The sequence below is a fragment of the Ambystoma mexicanum genome, chromosome 2q, assembly GCF_040938575.1.
Source record: "Ambystoma mexicanum isolate Mex_15411 chromosome 2q, UKY_AmexF1_1, whole genome shotgun sequence".
NCBI classification, from domain to species: Eukaryota; Metazoa; Chordata; class Amphibia; order Caudata; family Ambystomatidae; genus Ambystoma; species Ambystoma mexicanum.
The window spans coordinates 1,294,458,198-1,294,480,475 of NC_090924.1; the positions used below are offsets into that span (position 1 = coordinate 1,294,458,198).

General features: G+C 43.6%; 1 protein-coding gene across 1 annotated transcript in view; it reads right to left on the bottom strand.

The window, feature by feature from the left end:
* Positions 1–22,278, bottom strand: part of NEK11 (NIMA related kinase 11) — a 1,698,151-nt gene that overhangs the window by 605,405 nt on the left and 1,070,468 nt on the right. The window contains exon 10 of the mRNA XM_069648723.1: positions 11,040–11,159. Coding sequence (XP_069504824.1) covers positions 11,040–11,159 — 120 coding nt within the window. The remainder of the gene's footprint in view (positions 1–11,039; positions 11,160–22,278) is intronic.

Here is a 22,278-nt window from a genome sequence, read left to right on the forward strand (position 1 = left end):
AAATTGCAACATTCAGCAGAAAATCAAAGCAAACGCGTCAAACAAGAAGCCATCATGGACAACTGCATATTATAAATAGTATGCATATTATAAACAGTATCTACAAAACAATGACACATAGGCCCCTTGCCAAGCCACACCTGGAGCTCTACCAGGATGCCAGAAACCCCTCAACCTGCACCATCTGCCTCCCGAAACCACACCCCCTGCACTAGCTATCTATCCTGCATGCTAGGGCTCCCTCACACCCTCAACTCAATTCAGATGTTTTGCAAAATGTCACCAAAATGCCAGGTGTAGAAGTGACATCACAGGAACCTTGAACTCTGATGACATGACAAGAAGTGATGTCATTTGAACCCACCCCAAAATGACATCATTGGAAGCGATGAACACAGCCTTTCACCCCTTGGCAAAACAGGAAGTAGCATCACATAGCATTGTTTCCTAAGTACACTACACACAATATGGTTACAATATCATATGATATTACATGATATGATAGGTTATTTATACTATATACTATAATGTGATATACATGTCATACAAGAATGGATCACCATATGTATTGTTATGCCAGTGTGAATAGTCCCATATTACCAAATTACTGTGAATGCAAGCAGACATCCATGGGCAAATTATAATGATGTGTTATTATATAGCACTTACGATTAAGGGCTTTATATAGAACAAATATACATACAATATCACACAACCTGTGCTGGTACTCGTTTATCTACCTCAGAAGGATAAAAGGCTGGGTTGAGGTGTTTAAGAACAGACTAAGCCAGTGACTCGCCCCCTGAAGTGTGCCTGAAGTAAACCTTTAATGAGTCTAGTAACTATTGTATAGAATTCCAGAAAGACACATTAGATGTTATTCCTTCTCTTTCTTATTTATGGTCACTGCTCAAAGTGTTACACTTTTTTAAGAGGCTAGAACAAGAAAGTCAGCCTCTCCTTTTAGAGGTAGCAAGGGAGAACTCAGGGGTCGCATCTGCGACCCCTGGCGCCCCCCAAATGACATCCCTGCAAAAATTCAACAAGAAATACTATCTTGTGCTGCTAAATGTCATTTTGTAAGAAATAAAATTTCCTATTCCTTGCTTCAGTATTCTGGAGGGAGTTCTGTGTTTCACAAAAAGATGTCTAGACCTGCTGGGAGTAGCCACAGTGTTCAGAGAGGCATTGTTGAGCAAACACCATCTGAGATTGAATAAGTACTGGGGACTTTGTTGCTCAGCCGACACAGAGGAGGAGGAGGCATCATCCTCGATTCTCTGAGCCAGGCCAAGAAGGCATGGTGGGGGAAGATGGAAGTATCAGTAATTGGGACTGGTGGTCAGGGAGAGCTCATAGAAGGTGTCTGAAGGTGAAAAGAGAAGTGGGAGTGGATATGTTATATTATGTTATGTTATTTTTCATTTGTGTAGTGCCTTATCTATCATTGGTATGATCTCAAGGCGCTGGTAGGATGAACCCCCTTGGGAACCGCAGTTCAAGTCAGTTGAGAGAGAGAGAGTCATAAAGTGTGTGGGCGCACCAGGTATGTGTGCATCTGTTGTGGTTGTTGCATGATAGCTGCTTCTTAGCGGTAGGTGTGGTGCTGAGGAGATCAGTTAAATGTGTTCAGTCTGGAGGGTGGACATCCAGACTGAGGTCTGGCTGCGTTAGGCCTGAGGAGACGCCTAAGATAGCCGGTATGTGTTAGCTAGTTGTGTTTTATTAGGATGATGGGTAGTTTGATGAGTCATGTTAGTATGAGAACAGCTTTACCGAATGTGTCATAGTACTGCTGTGTTCTAGTTGAATGGTGGTGTATAGGAGAAAGTAAGCGTAGTAGTGTGATATTGTGGTAATCAGTAAAATGTATGCGACCAGGTACATTTAATGATGTTGGGAATACCTTCTAAGTTCAACTTTTAACACAGTAACGCTATCAGGGCAAATTCAATGATGTTGGGAATACCATCTTAATTCAACTCTAGTACAGTGATGCTATTAGGGCATACTTCTACGTTCAACTTTAACACAGTGACCCTCTTGGGGCACACAGAGTGATGTTGGGAATGCTGTCTAGATTCAACATTAGCACAGTGACCATATTAGGGCACACCTTCTAAGTACTACTCTAACACCGTGACGCCATTATGGGACACTTCCCAAGCTCAACTCGAAACAGTGACGCTGCTAGGTCGCACCTTGTGAGTTCAACTTTAGCCCAGTGATGCTAATGGGGCATATTTTGTAGATTCAACATAAACGCAGTGGTGCTATTAGTGCACACTCAATGATGTTGGGAATACCCTCTAGATTCGACTTTAACACAGTGACACTATTGGGCACACTCAGTGATGTTGGGAATCCCGTCTAGATTCAACATTAGCACAGTGACGCTAATATGGCATACTTTCTAGATTCAACTTTAACACAGTGACGCTATTAGGGCACACTTTCTAAGTTCAACTTTAAAACAGTGTCGCTATTAGGGAACACTCAATGATGTTGGGAATACCTTCTATTTTCGACTTCAACACAGTGACGCTTTAAGCACACTTTCTTAATTCATCTTTAACACAGTGACACTATTAGGCACACTCAGTGATGTTGGGAATACCATCTAGATTCAACATTAACACAGTGACACTATTAGGGCATACTTTCTAGATTCAACTTTAACACAGTGACGCTATTAGGGCACACTTTCCAGATTCAACTTTAACACAGTGACGCTACTAGGGCACACCCTCCAAGTTCAACTTTAACACAGCAACGTTATTCGGGCACACTTTCCAAGTTCACCGTTATCACAGAGAGGCTATTGCGGCACACTCAGTGATGTTGGGAATACCCTCTAGATTCGACTTTAACACAGTGACACTATTGGGCACACTCAGTGATGTTGGGAATCCCGTCTAGATTCAACATTAGCACAGTGACGCTAATATGGCATACTTTCTAGATTCAACTTTAACACAGTGACGCTATTAGGGCACACTTTCTAAGTTCAACTTTAAAACAGTGTCGCTATTAGGGAACACTCAATGATGTTGGGAATACCTTCTATTTTCGACTTCAACACAGTGACGCTTTAAGCACACTTTCTTAATTCATCTTTAACACAGTGACACTATTAGGCACACTCAGTGATGTTGGGAATACCATCTAGATTCAACATTAACACAGTGACACTATTAGGGCATACTTTCTAGATTCAACTTTAACACAGTGACGCTATTAGGGCACACTTTCCAGATTCAACTTTAACACAGTGACGCTACTAGGGCACACCCTCCAAGTTCAACTTTAACACAGCAACGTTATTCGGGCACACTTTCCAAGTTCACCGTTATCACAGAGAGGCTATTGCGGCACACTCAGTGATGTTGGGAGTACCCTCTAGATTCAACTTTAACACAGTGACGCTATTAGGGCACACTTTCTAGATTCAACTTTAACACAGTGACGCTATTAGGGCACACTTTCTAGATTCAACTTTAACACAGTGACGCTATTAGGGCACACTTTCTAAGTTCGACTTTAACACACTGACGCTATTAGGCACACTCAATGATGTTGGGAATACCCTTTAAATTCAACGTTAACACAGTGACGCCATTAGGGCGTGAGCTATTTATCACAATTGTGTATAAATGTGGCACATGCTATTTTCCACAATTCAGTGTAAGTGTGGCACATGCTAATATTCACAATTCAACTGGGAGTGGGACATGCTATCATTCACAGTGAATCTATGAGAGGGATATGCTACCAGTCATAATTCTATTCATGAGAGGCACATGCTATTATTTGCAGTTCCACCCAGGTGTTGAACATGCTATTATTCACAATTCAAGCTAAGAGTGGGAAATGCTAACATTGTTTCACCCGTCTCAATGTGAGGCTGGCCAATTTTCACCATTGTCTCTGGGAGTGGCACTTGTTAGTAATGCAACTATGTTAGAATGTTATGCAGGACAACATTTACAGTCCATCCTTGAATTAGGTTTGGTCTCGGATGATTCTAGGTGTGCATGGTGTAATTCTTTGGCAGTTTACGTTATGGGAAGGTAAGGTAGAGTGGCAGGGGCTTTCTGGAGCAGAGTGATTGCTCTACACCCCACCCATGCCACACTTACAGTTTTGTTGGTGTCTGTCCGCTGCTGGCTTCACTGGCTTCCCTTGCTGACACCTGCAGACACTTTGTGGAGCCGCTACTCGTGGAGCCGCCCTTAGCCGAGGGACTACCGGGTAGAGGGCTGCCTGGGGAGACCGGTGATGAAGGGCAGTTGGACCAATCATGGGGGCTGGGCGGCTAGGGGAAAGGAGCCGCGATGGAGCGGGGGTGGGAGAGGAGGCTAACGGGCACAACAGAGCCCAGATTAGTTCAACAGAGGCCCGGAGGGTCGCACAGGCCCACCACTCACCTGCTCAGCCACTTTGGAATGGTGAGTACGGTGTTCAGGGCAGCGAGGCACAGAGCCATCCAGGAAGCTGGATGAGCCAATCACAGGGGGTGGGCGGGTAGGGGAGGGCGAGGAAGGAAAAGGAGCCGCGATGGAGTGGGGGGTGGGAGAGGAGGCTAACAGGCACAACAGAGCCCAGATGACTTCAACAGAGGCCCGGAGGGTCTCACAGGCCCACCACTCACCTGCTCAGCCACTTTGGGATGGAAAGTGTCAGGACCAATCAGGGGAGGTGGGAGGTTTGGGGAGGCGGGAATAGGGAAGCAAGGGGTCGGGAAGGAGAGGGCTGCACACGGGCCTGGGGGGCACAGTAAAAGCAAAGAAAATTACCAAAAGGCCCAGGGGGTTCTGCTATGGAGCGCTCACCTGCTCAGCACGATGTAAAGTGCGGGCAGGGAGCGGGGAGGGTCGTCAGGCCCAGGAAGCAGGGGAAGTGTCAGGAACAATCAGGGGAGGTGGCAGGGCTAGGGAGGCGGGAATAGGTAAGCAATGGATCGGGACGACGAGGGCGGCACACGGGCCTGGGGGGCACAGAAAAAAGCAAAGAAAATGACCAAAAGGCCCAGAGGGTCTTCTGCTATGGAGCGCTCACCTGCTCAGCACGATGGAAAGTGCGGGCAGGGAGCGAGGAGGGTCGTCAGGCCCAGGAAGCAGGGGAAGTATCAGGACCAATCAAGGAGGTGGGAGGGCTGGGGATGCGGGACTAGGTAAGCAAGGGGTTGGGAAAGAGAGGGCTGCACACGGGCCTGGGGGGTACATAAAAAAGTAAAGAAAATGACCAAAAGGCCTAGAGGGTCTTCTGTTATGGATGGAAAGTGCGGGCAGGGAGCAAGGAGGGTCGTCAGGCCCAGGAAGCAGGGGAAGTGTCAGGACCAATCAGGTGAGGTGGAAGGGCTGGGGAGGCGGGAATAGGGAAGCAAGGGGTCGGGAAGACGAGGGCTCCACGCGGGCCTGGTGGGCAAAGAAAAAAGCAAAGGAAATGACCAAAAGGCCCAGAGGGTCTTCTGCTATGGAGGGCTGACCTGCTCAGAATGATGGGTAATAGAAAGGGAGGAGCAGATGGGAAAGGAAGATAGGTACATTGATGTGCCACACTATTTTTCTGACCTCTCCTTCTCTCTACTGTTTTTATAACTCATGAATAGCATTTATTTAAAAAAAGATAAATAACCTTTGTTCTTAGGGCATGATTAATTGAGATTCACCTCCCAGGGTTTTGTTCAGGGGTCTGCAGTATACAGTTGTTCATTTGTCATGCTTTGACAATAGCTTTCCTTATGGAGAAGTGGGTTTGGAGGGAAGCTGACGTGAATAGCGAATGGAAATTCAAAGTAGTGTGGGACTTTATGGAAGGGAACAAAGAAGTGGATGGAAGAGGAGAGTAGAACACTTTGGAAAGAGTACTGGAGAGCATTTCATTTTGGAAGGGATGTACGGATGGAGGGGGTGAGCAGATTTCCCACTTGAACAAATCGAGTGATCCTGGAGAAATCACTTTATCAGCAAAACTACTTAAAGCATGTAACATTTGTCGCTCTAGTGACAGCCATTAGCTACCCTGAGCTCTACCCTCATACCCAACCTACCCGGGGCCCCCTGTCAGCCTTGCCCATGAATCCCTTTGCCTTAATACTGTCAAGGAGTGCAATCCTAACAAGCATCCTGAGCAGACATTCCAGTATTCCTAGGGGTAAGTGTCTTACCCCGGGTCCTAACAACCTGGTTTTGAATTCAGGCTGCTTAAAGCAGTCCAATAAACTGAACAAAGTGAAGGGTACGAATGGATTTTTCCGGATCCAGGAAAGACATTTTTTGATGGATCATGGATCTGGGAAATCTGGCTCAATGTGTTTAGGGTGCACCTACACCCAATCTCACTGGAAATGCTTGCCTCCACCCCCCTGCCCCCGATCACAAACAGGGCCCACCCAGATGAAAATTCCTGGAGGCGGGCCTGTAAAATTCACCATTGTGAGCAATCATTAAAATAAAAATCTTGAGAAAACCCCCCTGACCCGCCTTGGTCACTCCACATGTTCGCCTGAGTCAAATCCCCTTTATGTGGGCATAACTACATTCGCTTCAAGCCCCACTTGTTGAACAATCCTGACTATGGATCTTCAGCACAGGGGGTGCAAATGTAACCAGGGTGGAAGCATTAAGAATGCACGAGGGTTGTCACAGAAACGAGAGTTATAAAATAAAGCACAGGAGAAAACGTGTGCGTGATACCACCAAAGGGGGGGAACTGTCAGAGCTACCAGTATTTCATTATATGGGGTCCTGGAGTACATGAGCTATGCACCAAGCTAAGTCGCAGCCACCTCATTGGATGCATTGAGGAGCCACTGCCATGATTGGGGGAGTTGGCGTGGAATGAGTGCTGGTTGGATGGCACACACACATGAGCCATCAGGCAGTGAGCCTATTACGCCAGGCTCAGTCCGGGGCTTGGAAACGCTCAGATTCATCGCAACACCACTCTGTTACTGGGGTATGCGTTACCAATGTAGGTCGGTCAAGAATGCTGTGAAGCCAGAGTAGCACGTGGGCATGCGTATTGTGGAATGATCCTATGAGAGGTAGTGTCTAACATGTGTCTAGGAAAGCGGAAATTGTGCGGATCTCAAATGGTGCAGTAAAGCAGCGCCCTGCAATGCCAGAGGAGGCACCCTTAGGAAGTCCATTGTTACTGTAGCCAACTAAATGCATCATAACCCAGTTTTCTGTGTAAGGCTCATTCTGTGAAACCCTAGAAAACCGTGAGGTTTCTGTGCTCAGGGGCTACATTTTTGGGACTGGGATACCATGCGGGTTTCCCAACCCATTTCTGTACAGCTGTAAGGAGATGAACCTGCCCCTCCCTTTGCTGCCTCCTGTCGTATTTGCATTATTGTGTGAACAGCTGTGGGGTCTGTCAGTATCCTCTGCGTCAAGCCAGAGTAATGTCTCTTTGAAACTGCGGCAGCGTCGTCGTTGTGGCCTGTGCCACAGCAGGATCATGGCGGACGGTCCCTCTGAAGAAATCAGAGAATGTATATATATATATTGAATAAGGAATGTGCTGCTGTCAACACCAGCTGTTCGCGTTAAATGGTGCTGACCATTATCCTGGAGACAGCAGTGAAAAACTGTGAGCCCCATCCTCATTCAAGAGGGGGGCATAACTGGGAAACCTGGGTGGCAGGGATGGAAAGGCAATTGTAATGAGAAGCCGGTATCCAAAGAAGTACTTTGAAGCCATCGGGTAGAAAAGGAATGCTTTTTTATCCTTAAATTGCAGATTGATTTTAAATCCAAAGGTACGTACATAATATCCAGCAGACAACCCACCAAGAATCTACCCCTCAGCCAAAAACCTTCCAAATGTCATAGACCCTCATATGCAGTTATCTCTTAGGATTGTACTCATCAAGTCGTTATCCCACGATAATGAACCCTCCTGAGGTCAATGAGGCTTTTAACACTCAATGGGAAAAGCACTGTGGGGTTTGGAGTTGTTGTATTGCATACTATGTTTACTAATCTGGCTAAGGTTAGTGTATCATGGAATGTGACCTCGTGCAAGGCTGACACTGTCAGCAGAGGAAGGTTCTGTAGCAGGTAGATGAGAAAGATCAGAGAGAGAGAGAGAGAGAGAACTGGATGGGTGACCGGTGGTTGCTGTGCACAGCAATACACCCCCCCCCCCCAGCATCCAGACCGCATAGCAAGAGTTATGAGGGAAGCATCATCACAAAGGGTAGCACTGAATTCAAAATTTCAGATGATAGGAAGACTGTTTCAGTACATTGATGAATAAACATTATTACACACATAACTCATTAGGAGCAATAGAGGTCTAACTTGCCAGCAGGTTGGTGGTCAGAGAAAGCCAAGCTTTTCAGGGAGGCAAACAGGGACGTCATTTCCCCAAAAGGCTGGGGGTAGCAGAAGTGACACCACATGACCCTTGACCTCTGATGACATCACAGGAAGTGGTGTTATTTTCCCCCACCCCAAAGTGGCATCATGGGCAGCGATGGAACATGGCCTTTCACCCCTTGACAAAACAGGAAGTGGCATCACATAGGATTGTGCCTAAGTACACTACGAAAAATATAGTTATGATATCACTGTAATGTGATATACATTTCATACAAGAATGAATTACCATATGTATTGTTAATATCAGTGTGTTTAGGCTCATATTACCAAATTACTGTGAATGCAAGCAGACGTCCAAGGCCAAATGATAATGATGTGTTATTATATAGCAGTTACGCTTAAGCGCTCTATATAGAACAAATATACATACAATATCACCAAACCTGTGTTGGTACTCATTTATCAATCTGCAACCTGCAGATCACACACACATTGCAGCAGCGGATGCTTAACCCACTGAGCTATCTTACCGACTATAGCTGTCTTAGATGCTATAGTAAATTGAGCAATTACATATCTGAATGTTCTCAAAGTCAGAAAGCAAATTACACTCTGTAGTGGATACCATTAAACTGGTAACTGAGATCGAACAGCAGGCCAGCCTATCAGCAGGTCTGGTGCAAAGTTGGCCACATGTCAAGCTTGCGTGGATCTACTTTTCAGGCTTCAGAGGTTGGCAAAATACATACCATTGGGGGGGTTCGTAACTGTGTATTAAAGGATTTAGAGTAACGCAAGGAAAGCAGCGCACTCACACAGTATCCCGTACTCTGGGCACTCGTTACCTCATGCATGCAAACAAACATCCTAAACAGCATGCCATGGAGATAGGAAAGATAGACACATTACAACAAAGCATTAATTGTGGCACAATGAAATCAAGGGCCACTTTATATGCTATAATCAAACATGTCTACACTGTCCACAAGGTTTTAGGAACAAGGATTTTGTGAAGTGACAAAGGACACCGATATGGAATGTCTTGTGATGATCGTAACAGAGACAACGGCAGTAAAAAACATGCTATAACTGGAACTTGCAAAATAAATAATAATAATAATTTGGCATTTATATAGCGCTACGGTGTGTGGTGCTCATTTTTATTGACCTCGGAAGGATGAAAGGCTGAGTTTGGCCCCGCCAGGCTCTGCACGGATGTCAAAGCGAGCGCTTCTACTCGCTGTGCCACTTGACCGGCTTGACATAGTACGAAATGGATGCTTATTCTACTCCTGCATTGTGAATTTGAGGTGTTTAAAAACAGACTAAATCAGTGACTCACCACTGAAGTGTGCCTGAAATTTATTTTTAATGAGTCTAGCCATTATTGTATAGAATTCTAGCAAGACAAATTATGTGTTATTCCTATTGTTTCTTATTTAGGGTCACTGCTCAAAGTGTTACACTTTTAGAACCCCCTGTTTTTTGTTAAGAGGCCTGAACAAGAAATCCAGCCACTCCAGAAACAAAGAGCCACATGGTGCTGGCAAAAACCCAGGAACTTCAATTAAAACATTGTCTAAAAAAAAAGATTTTTCGGGTAGCAAGGGAGAGACCTCGGGGGTCGCAGGTGCGACTCCTGGCATCCCCCAAATGACATTCCTGGAGGCAAACATCTAAAGTTGCCTCTAAAGTATCATGCACCAAGATCTGAACGACAGTAGAGTACAGATAACTGGGGCTCATTACAAGTATGACGGTGCGGGAAAGAATTGGCTGTAATAAAATTATTGCCAATTTCCCCACAATTTCCCTACACCACCATACTAAGAGTATGGCCCTGGAGTGGGGGATTTACCTCCAGCATTATGCTGGAGATAAATCCTCCCACTCACGTTATGTCGAAATTCGGCAAAATCGGCAGTATTATAGCGGTGGTAATTCTACCAGCGGTAATTCTGGCAAAAATGCCCCGTAGAGTCCAATGGACTCTTACAAAATGGGGATTAACTGCACCACTGCCACTTGTAATCTGGCAGTGATTCCGCCAGACCAAGTGGCGGGAACAGTAATTCCGTTGGGCGGTATTTCCAGTGGATTAACCACCAGAATACCGCCCAACTCGTAATGTGGCCCATTGTCCATACAGGCCTCATTTAGAGTTAGATTTTCGAATATTTGCCAAATTCACAGCTTACTACTGGCAGAAGTGGCATTTCTGGAATACCTCGGGGGGACACCACCTCCGCCGGTAACCAACAAAAGTACTTATTCAATCTTTTTTCATTATATACTTCAACGTGAAGGTGAAAATGGATGACGGGCAGTAATGTTTCCCAGCACTACTTTTAATGCACACAAGGTTAAATGATGACCCTTTTATGCATCACATCGGGAAGGTGGTAAGAGGGAGTATCAGAGACACCCAGCTTTCCACCCACTTACTAAGCCTCATTTTCAAGAAACGCTTTACTGTATTGAAAGGAAGCACTTGTGCAGTAAAACAGTTGTTTTAACAATGACGCTGCCAATTTGGCATGTTATCCTCCACCTCCCAAGTGCTGGCATAAATACGCAGACGGGCTGCTTAGAAAACCTCCAACAGTATTTGGCCCAACTCGCAGCTGGGTGGACGGTGAAGTGGGCGGTATTCGGGAAATACCGTCTGCGTCACAGTCGCCGCCCCGCGCGGCAGCAGGAACTCACTTCATCTTCTTGGCTTTCTCGTCGGCCGCGTTTAGCTTGCGCAGGCGCATCCGTTCCCGCGGCGTCATCTTCTGCAACTCGGACCACTCCCGCAGTGTTTGCAGATGCAGCTTCTTTTTCCTGCGGTAAATACATGAATAATGCAGAGATTACATTGTTTGCTTGGTTCCTTGACTTTTGCCATTGCAACGAAAATAATACCAGCCCTTAAATAATTGAAAAGAGCTTAAGCGATTTTTCAACACTGTAAGGGCAACTTGACAAAGCAGAAGGCACATTCTTGTTTTATTGATATGTTTTATTGATATGTTTTTTATTGGTTTTATAACTAAATCATTACATTAGTTTTTCAAATCACCCCTTCCGGCAAGAACAGGAAGCGTGTTAAGGAACGAATAAAGTTGAGACACCACAGGCTCCCTTACAAAGCAAACTACGTTATTAAAATAAGTTCTACATTACAGCGCCTCACACCCTGACCTTTCCAGTCCGGCCTTCGCTCAGAACTGTTCTGGAATCCTCCATCATCACCCATTATTGGCCACGAGTCTTCTAATTTCCTGCGTCACTGAAGACGTCACAATGCAAAGAAAGATCCGTGGCTGCTCCCTCCTTGCACCAGGGCCCTGTGCCCCGTCTAAAGTATTGAGTATTGGTCAGGTTATCTGACCAATAGTTTGCATGGACATTTCAAAGTGTCTTCTTCCCATTGGCTTCCATCTGGTCCCCATTAATAGTTATATGTAGCAATAACGAACGTCTTGTCTGACCAATTATCCAAATGTGTCGCGCTTTGAAGACATATCTGTTGTGGAGTGTGGCACGAACCATCCTCGTCTGCTCTTTATCTATAATTCCCTCAGTCTGGCTTCTCTTCCCCAGCACAAATTTTTCCTCACTGTTTAACCTTTGAGCCTGACTTGATTTTTTTGTTTTTTCTGTATTGTATTTAAGAGACATTATGGTATGGCTACTCGTTACCTCTCTTCCTGTTTTTCTTTCTGTTTTCTGCGCCCCTGGGGTGTCACCCCCAGTGCCAAGGCCTTTTTTGGTGATTTTGGTATTTCGCCATTCAATGCCTTCTAACATTTTCAGTTTCATTAAGTTCACAATCTCCGTTTTTTAGAATATGTCTACACATGTAATTCTATGAATATGCCGGGTCATGTTCTGGCCGAGTACTGCTGTTGGACTATCTGGTATCTAACGTGTAGTGGCCCTCTGTGTTGGCATTCTGTTTTAGCCCATTCACTGACTCTAGATGCTACACTTCATATGAGTTACTTGTGGTTATCTGCTTGACTGTGTATTAGCGGTTGTGGGCAATACTATGTTGGTTCCTGTACTGGCATTGTGGGTATTGATGTGATGAATGTTGCTTGTGTCTACAGTCCCCCTTTTCTCTCCTGCCCTTAGTATTATAATGTAAAGGGATTGCCACCAGGTGTAGGCCTTACATTTATCTTTAGGGGCTGGAGGTTCTACACTAAGGCCCTTACATGTTTCCATATGTACCCTATTTTTTTCAGTTTATTGTGCTCTACTCTAAAGTACTTATTGAAACGGTGGAATGTCTTCGCCGCACTGCAAGTGCAGTACAGGTCTTTGCCTCGCCACACTTGCAACGCAACAAAGTAACACGTTTCGGGAGGAGGTTCCGAAGGGTATTTGTTGGGGCAGGGTAGTGGGAAGGTCTTGGTACAGAAGGGGCGTTCGGATGGCAGGGCCAGGAACGTCATATATTCCATGCTCGGGAAAAGGAAGCTGCCCCATGGCTGAGGATCAGGGTAAGCGTGGAAAGGGGGAGGTGTTAGTTGGAATGGCGGTGGAAGAGGGCTGGAACACCCCCTTCATCGGTGTTGAGATAGGGGATGGGGTGAAGTGAGAAGTCCCCCTTCGAGCAAGTGGGGCGTGGAGGGAACAAGCAGCGAAGGGAGGGCATTGATGTATTTAGTGCACGGGAGAGGCCAGCACAGTAAATACATTTGATGTAAAGACATGGAACCATTTGAACTTGCAGTTGCTTAATGTGTAATTCAACAATTAAGAGTTTATATTTTTCATGGCATCCGTGTTGTGTAAATTCCTGTGTTATCTATTGGGACTAACTGTACCCATCCACCAGTTAACAGACTTCCCGCCAGAGAATACAAGACTGCTCTGCCATTGCTACACCATAGAGGGATTTTGCTCTATCTTGTGGTTGGGACCTTCTCAACTAAAAGGCTGTGGAAAACTCTTCCTAGCATCAGTTACAGCCACTGAATACACTCTCATATCTCCAGGCAAAATGTAATCTCCTGTCTGCCTCCAAGTAGATCTGTGGTGGTGTTCTCCTCACACTCACAAGAAATTCCATGCACATTTAAATCATGCAAGCTGGTTACTGGGAGGTAGTCATAGTGACAAAGGGATGGCCTAACCTACTTCAGTTTTTTATCTCTACCTCAACTATTCAGTATTTTAATTTTCTACATGTCACTCAACAAAAGCCCATTTTAATTTTCTAACTCTCTCTCTACTAAAGCCTATGCATTTTCTGTCTCTCCGTTAAGTAAAATGTATTCGCTCAACTGCCTTCTTACTCTGCCTATGCCCAAAAAGCCTATCCCAAAATGGAACTATGCATACCCTAGTTATATTAATCCAAACATATTGTGCCCGAATCCCTGATAATGTTCGGAACAGCTCAAATCCCAGACCAATTGCCAATACCTGGGTTTTTCAGATTACGGTCAAATGGGTTGACTCTGGCTTATTTGGTATAACTTCGAATACAATGAGACCCATAGCACTCCGAACCAGATTTTAATTTCAGGGCTTCCCTATTTATGTTGTGTATGTGCCGGCTGCATCCCTTTCAAACCACCACAGCTGTCCCAAGAGATCCGCCAAGCCTCTCTCTCCCAGGTGTGTGCCACCCTGTGATTCCAACACATGGAGTAACTTCCTGACAGATGAGTTGTTGGTCTGACACAGTGACACCGTAGGCATTGGGCCACAGAATGTGTCATCTTCTGCTTTCCTCCATCCTGAGACCACTCGTTGGAGGCAGAGGAAATGACAATTCACTCGTTTGATGTCTATATCTTTCAATTTACACTGTGATGCCACAGTAGGGAAATCCGGACTTTGGAAGCAATTCTGGTCATGAAAAGAAATATGGGATAAAATACTCACAACTATAAGTTATAATGGAATGGCAAATCACAGCAGAGTTCGCCGACTATATAGAGTACCCAAAGGTCATACAAATCTGAGGTTACTTGCAACATCCTTTTCTCAAAATGTTTATTTTGCAGAATAAGGAAGTACACAGATATCTACCTGCAAAACGTCATCGATATCTCCAGTTTGCTCACTATCAAACATACCCCAAAAACAAGTTCCGTGTCTCTACATCTCCCCCAAAGCCCACCAAAGCTCAAATAAAACAGATCTTCCTTTTACAGGTTAAAATACACCAAACTACATTACCATTCAAATCCCCACACAGGGGTGGGGGTGCAGACAAGAGGAGAATCCACAATTTTACCCCACTGCTGGAGAAAAAGTGAGATTTATGTTAGACAGAGGACTGGTCATCTGTTCATTCATCATGAGTTCACAAACTTTCAGTTACCACATCATGAAGGGGTCAAAGTAGAAACCCGTTTCCAATCACTGTTAGAGATGTTTGACAAAATGCCCCCCCCAACCCTCAGAATGATCACAGTAGTGTTTAGTAGTAATTTATTTGAGTTTAGAGCTCCCCACTGTCATCCACCTCAATCTGTGCTCCACCTCGCTCCCGCGTTCCAACTCCACATTCTAGAAACCAGTGAGTCACGTGGCGATGCCACACACCCCCTTTCTTTCTCAAGCCGCTTCATACTTCCGTTGCTGTCAGATCCAGTCATGGAGGTATGTCCTGCCATTTCTGGATGTGGAGTGCATCCTTTCATCCACCCTCTCCCCAGACGGGAATGCGGTGCTGCTATCACCAGCTGCATGTATAAGCACAGTGCATATCGTGTTTACCGGCTGGTCATACACACTGCATCCCTCGCATTACTGTTTGCTTCCCTGCATTCTCCATACCTCCTACCCCACCTGTTCCCACTCAGCATCAATCTTTCCATTTATCACACTCTCCCAGGTGAGGTGTGATTAGCATTAAAAGACAGGTTAGTCACTTGGATGAGTTTTAACCACATTGCTAAGCCTACCTTGAGGCTACCTGGCAGTTTTAATCCAACCCACTCGCCAATTCATGGATGTGTGTGCCACACAACCCCCACCCTGTCATGCAAATCAACAGTTTCCTGATCAATTGTAAAAGGACCTGCCCTTTTTAACCACGGAGGAGCTGGTTTTTGTAGTAAAGTGATCCCCAATACTCCTGAGGTACGTTTTCAGGTAAGTATCTTTAATAGGCTTCTTTATAAGTTACTGGTTCCATACAATTGTAAGTGCTGGACCCACCAGTGCCCACCACCCAAGCTTCCTTCTTCCAACTGCTCTCGGTGGAACCTTAGAGCCAGCACAAAACTAACACTCTACATCCATATATCCATTTTTTATTTTTTTTTATTTTGATATAGCTGAATAAATAAACTTTTCAAAAATATAAAACAATTATTACCAATATTACACTTTCCAGTTAAACTCAATAATAAAACAATAAACATAATGGAAACAATAGTTCAAATAATGAACAATTAATAAAAACGATTAAAAACGTAGACAATTCATTTCTCAAATATATGATAATAAACTTTAAATATTTGCAAATAATATTCACAGTTAATTTTGCACCTTGATTTCACATGGCAAAATAGCTTCAAGAAAGTGCACTAAAGCCTTTATCACCGGGAATTTCATGCTATTAAATAGAATACTCCATATCTGATTTTCATCCAAATCCTCATGCAATCTCAACAGATTAGTAAAGAATTTGGCACGCTGTCCATTCAAATTGACACAAGATATTATCAAATGCTGTAAGGTTTCCTTCACAGAAGGGGCTTCACAAAAGCGACAAAAATGTATGTCAGCAGGAATAATTTTGCGCCCAGCCAGTATTTCCCGAGTTAGCCATAAGTTTAGTCTAAGACGCAAAAATGTATTCCGTACACTCCCAGAAGGACATTTCAACAAATAGCCTGCCACTTGACCCATCCGCTTATTACCGAAGTCATTACTATTGAAATCTTTGTATTTTAAACAAGATTCATAGTTTTGTATCCAATCCCAACGATAGTACTTTGTTTTAGCGCGGACTGTATTTTCAATTAAGAGCAATAACGATATGTCAGCTTCTGCCAGTGTGTTCAGAACTAGATTGCTCCATTTCAGTGGAAAAGCATGGTTTGAGGAGGACAAATAATGGGCAACCGTGCTCAGGATGTTATTATTTTCCAAACTCAACAAACACTTACGAAAGAAGGAGCACATCCTCCACTTAACTCTAAAGGCTAGTGAATTCAAGCCTAATTCAAATCGTAATATAGGCATGGGTGAGCAATTTGGAAGATGTAAAACCTTTTTCCAAAAACAAGCCTCTAATTTAATCCATGTTTTGTCATTCATATACAACTTGGATTCAACACCATAAAGGAGTATGGGAATTACTTTTTGCTCATAGAACATTAAAAGATGTTTGAGGATAAATTTCCCATACTTATAAATAAGGATTCTACCCTGTGAGATCAAATTCAAGAGTTTCGACTTTAAAGTGATCAAATATTTGTTATCACTCACCGTGTTCTGTATCATAAGCCCCAAGTATTTGTATTCTAAGACTAATTCCACCCGTTCCTGTCGGATGGTCCAAGTACCATTGTTAATTTTGCATTTCCCTTGCGGTCTGCAAACCATAATATGTAATTTATTCAAATTGACTATAAGATGGTTCTTTTCAACATAATTAGAAAGGGCAGATAATAAATTCTGAAGTCCATTGGGAGTTTGTGATATTAAGACCAGATTGTCAGCGTACAACAACCAAGATATACGCTGACCTCCCAATTCAGGGGCATCAGAAACAATTCTAAGAAATGAATTTCCCATGTCAAAAATGAAAAGATTAAACAATATGGAAGCTAGAATACACCCCTGCTTGAGACCCAAATAAGTGGAAAAAGAAGATGACAGGATACCTTCTAAGGATAGTGTAACACGCATAGAGGTCTCCGTATGTAACTGGATCACTAGTGCCAAAAGAGATGATGGACAGCCAAGCAATTTTAACTTTTGAAATAATAGGTCTCGGTTTATAGAATCAAATGCTGTCCGGAAATCAATAAATGCGAAATATAAAAATTGTTTCCGGCGAGCATACTGAGCTTTGAGGATATTAATAGTAATGATGTTAGGGAGAGTGCCAAGACCACTCACAAATCCAGATTGAAATGGATCTCTCTTAAAGCAATTTTTAGTCCAAATATTCATATCTCTCAAAATTAGGCGGCAGAAGATCTTCCCAGGGACGTCTAACAGGGAAATGGGTCTGTAGCTAGCTGGATTGGCCTGTTCACCCTTCTTATAGATAGGGATAATGATGGATTGTTTCCAGGACCTCGGTATTTTTTTAGATAAAAGAATATTCTCAAACATAAGCTGTAATATATCAGGCCAAATGTCTGGGAATTGCTTCATTTGTGTGTTTGACAACCCATCCGGGCCAGGTGCTCTAGACTGACTGGCTTGATTAATGAAAAACAAGATATGGGCCTCATTACACGGTAGGCGGTAAACCATGGCGGTATTAGCGCCATGGTTCATGCCGGTAAAATACTGGCACCGCCTTGGTGGAAAGGGGAATTACCGCCCTATTCCAAGGTTGGCAGGGCGGTAATTCCCCCTTCCACCATTGCCCTTCCCCATTCCCATTTTTACCCCATAGGGCTCTATGGGAATGGGGAAGGCGCTAATTACGGTACTGCAAATTGCGGTACCGTAATTAGCTCCACTGGTCCCTTTGCGGGTTGGTTTTTAATGCCTGCAAAAAGCAGGCGTTAAATTCCCCAACCCGCAAAGGGACCTCGTAGTAAGGCGGTAAGGATTTACCGGTACCAGTAAAATACCGGTACCGGTAAACCCTTACCACCTACTGTGTAATGAGGCCATCTTTATCAAAAGATAGATGAAATTTAGGTTGAAGCTCAAGCTTATGTATACTTGGATCCTCCGGGGGAGCAGCATACAGTTTAGAGTAGTATTGGACCCACATCTCTTCACTCACATCATTAGTTTGAACCGCCACCTGATGGCCTGCAGTCGCCTGATTAATGATATTCCACGATTGTGCAGAGTTTTTAGTAGCCAATAGTTTTAGCATATTACTTCCATCACTTTGGTATAATTTAGCCTGAATCCCTCTTAACCAATTTCTGTATCTGGTTTTAATAAGAGTTAGGACTATTGCTCATTTATCACAGGGGAGCTTGTAGGCTTCCCTCGTTTCCGCCCGAACCAAGGATTTCCCGGTTCTGATTTCATGGTGGAAAATATGCGAATGCAGTGTTTGTTTTTGTTCATGAGTGATTGAGGCTGGTTGAAAAAGCTGCATTAAATCATGATAAACTACCTCTGGACTTTGTTTCCAAGCAACTTTACACTTTAGTTGGGCGTCATAACATGACCTCAACACTTTCAAAGACGACTCCGTCCACGTTAATCCATTTCTAGCTGTATTTACTTTATAAGAACCCACGAGATAACAGGGTTTCTCTTGTGCCACATTAGATTTAAGGAGCTAAGTCGCGTTAAGCACGTTATGATCGCTCACTTCCGTGTCAATTACTTGAAAAGATGTTACTTTATTCAACATACTTGCGCTGACATAAATGTAATCAATAATTCCCTTGCTAAAGGCTCAATGACATGTGGTCCTTGGCGGGATATCCTTTGGAAAAGAGCCATTTAGCACAAACAGGCTTCTGGATTCTACAAAGCCTGTCCATTTAGCAAGGCGATGTGTTTCCGATTTTCAATTTGGGCCCAAACAATTAAGATTCAGATCACCAGTTAAGATAATGGTGTCCAAATGGCTGTCCAAAGCTTTGTGCACAGATTCCAGAAACCTGTCATCAGTGATACCCAAAGGGCTCCAGTAAACATTGATGAGAGCAGATGAAAAATTTGGTCCAGCAGGTCTAGTCATTTGGATGAAAGCATTCGGAGAAAACCATGGTTCTACCTTTAGGGTTGAAGTCTGCTTAACAGTAGTTAATAGACCAGAGGCTGGGCGCCCAGAAAATCCCTTGACTGCAGGAATCAAGAGGGTATCATAATTGTTCCACGATGGGACGGTAGTGAGCCAAAATTCTTGTAAAAAGATTACATCATGATCTAACAAATGCATGGCCTGATTGTCCAATAAATGCCTATACCCCCTAGAATTCCAACTAATCAAGGACACAATAGTTTCCGGAAGAACAGGATGTTAGCATTGGATATTTTTTGAATCACAATTGCATTTGTGAGAACAAGTACCTTGATTTTTGTTTATATGTTGTTGTGGGATTTGATTCAGTGTTTCCGATGATGTACATTTTAAAGAATCTGAACTTGGCAGAAGGATAAATCCAAGGTCAAAAAGCTGGGACTTAACAGCCCAGATCGTATTAACTCCGACCCTCGAAATTATCCATAAATTCACAGAGGACCATTTTAAGTGGTCAGTAAACTCCACTTGCTCAATGTCGATGGTGCCGATATCATCGAGTTCGGGGATTTCACTGAATATAGATAGAACTGATGCTTGATTCAAGTTATATTGCTGGGCAGGATAAGGCCTACATCTAATAGTCAAAAGTGAACTGCAGGTTGCTTGGCACACACAGTCAATGATTTTTGTTTTGGTGAAATGCGAAAATCATGAGGATGTAAATGCTTGAACCCAAGCTCATTGCTTTTTGAAGCAGAGGCCTCAAGAAACTTGAGTAATGTGGATTGAATCAATTTTTCCATGTCACTAGAGGCCACGATATTAGTTAGTGGGACATTTATCTTGTTCTGAATTTGGGCCTGTGTCACAGATTGTATTGAGTGAATGTTGCCGGAAGCTTGTAACCGAGTTGTTTGCATTTTTTGTACAACGGGTGTGTTGGACTCATGCATGTTTACCGTTTCACCTGGCGCAAAAGACAGCTTCTTTGGAGCAGGTTTAGAAGCCATATATTCATCCACAGCTAGTCTTATTTCTTTACGACGATCTAATAAACTCTGATCTTCTGGGGCCAACGGAGGTTTGAAACAAAAAACATTGGCAGTTTGATTTTTGGTAATATCTTTGGGCACATCAACAGCAGCACTTATCAAGTCATTTAGGGGGCTATAAGCCGTAACATGGGGACTTGATGCTGGCAAGGCCTTAGCCCTCTTGGCCTGCGACTGAAGCAAGTATTTTTTTGCTATGGCTTTTGAGGCAATTTTGGTAGTTGTTAATGGGATTGAAAGATTTTTAACAAATTATTTGATTTGAGATGAACATCTAGCCACAGATTTGATGTTTTTAAATATTTTGGAAAGGGCACCATTATTGTGCCCCAACTTTACAGGCATATCAAGTACATTTGTGCACATGTCACCAAAAAGAGCATAATTTGTTTTTTTTTGTTGATCAGCCACGACTTCATTTACAACATTTGCCAGCTCAATAATAGGATTTGATATAAACAGAATGCTCTGATAACTCTGCGGGGGCACATCAGATTGTAGAGAAGTCTGGGAACCTACTGACCTTTTAATAGTGGGCAAGATGGTAGGGCCACTCAAGGTTTCAAGTTTATTTGAGATTGTAAGTTGCCCAGATAATATCTGATGAAGTTGATTAGAGTGTACATCGACCTTATTAACCAAGACTTCAAACAATTTGGCCAATGAAAGAATAGCAGTGTTCATTGAGGTCAAAGCAATACCAGTGATTACATTTTGGGTTTCAACTAGATCAGCAACAGGAGAAGAATGGCCCCCAATTTTTCGAGGTGTTGAAGCAAAAAATGACATTTTTTCCACTGAATTGGCAACACTAATATTTGTGAATAGGATCGGAGACTTAGATATAGAGACTTCAGAAATAGTGTGTGCAGAAAAACATGAAGCGTTCATATCTAGATCGATTACAGCCATATCCCCTGAAATAGATATTGTTGACAGATTAGAGTTGGGGATATCATTAGCAGACAAAACAGACATATCAGGTGCTTTAAAAGATGTAGCAACAGGACCGGTTAGCACATTATTGAACAAAATACTATCTGTTAAGTACACATTTTCCTTTGCAAAAGTTACCGTAGGAACGGTCGCTGGTACATGTTTTATTGTCCCACCAGATGTCCCCTCGTCCGCAGCGTCATACTTGCCAGGTTGTCCATATGAAGCATCTTTTTTTTGACAAGTTGTTGAAGCAATTGTTTTTTCCATACAACAGACTGAAACGGCTGAGGTGTTAACATTGTTCAGGTCAAAAGAGTCCACATGACGTACATCTCGGCAAAATGGTCGAATGTCCATACCAGACAACATTTCAGCTTTACCTTTTGTTATAGGCTTCACAACGCCCATGCGGGGAGTAGAGATTAGTCAGGATTTTTTAATTGGACAAAGTGGTGAATTGTGGGGAAAACTTTCACCATTGGTGTAATGCAAGGCATTTACTACGGGCATGCCCGATTCTAACGTAGTAATGCCTCGTTTCATAGTGAAATTGAGTCAAATGAGTTCAAAGGCACAATTCCTCAAAAGAATAAAAGATAGCCAGACAATTATAAACAAAACCCACAAACTAACCACTAGCCACTCACCACGACAAGCGCAGCGAAGCGGCAAAACAGGACTTACCGGGACTTACACAGGTGCGCGCGCCTAGTATGTTGCAAGAAAAAGCCTGAATAATAGAAAGAAAGTCGTGTCAAAGTCTATTTTCAATAAAATATACACTTTAAATGCTTCTTTGCGTATTCCTTCACCTGCTGGGGCTTGTAGTCCGTAGAATCAACAGCAGACAGTATCCAAAGGAAAAATGCTGGAGAGCAACCCGCGGCAAAGCAGGACTTACCAGGGCTTACACGGGTGCGCACGTGCGGTGCGCGCGCGACTGTGTTTATATAGCCCCGCCCAGTAGTTTGCAAGAAAAGGCCTGCTGGGGCTTGTAGTCCATAGAATCAACAGCAGACAGTATCCAAAGGAAAAAACGCTGGAGAGCAACCCGCGGCAAAGCGGGACTTACCGAGGCTTACACATGTATCCATTC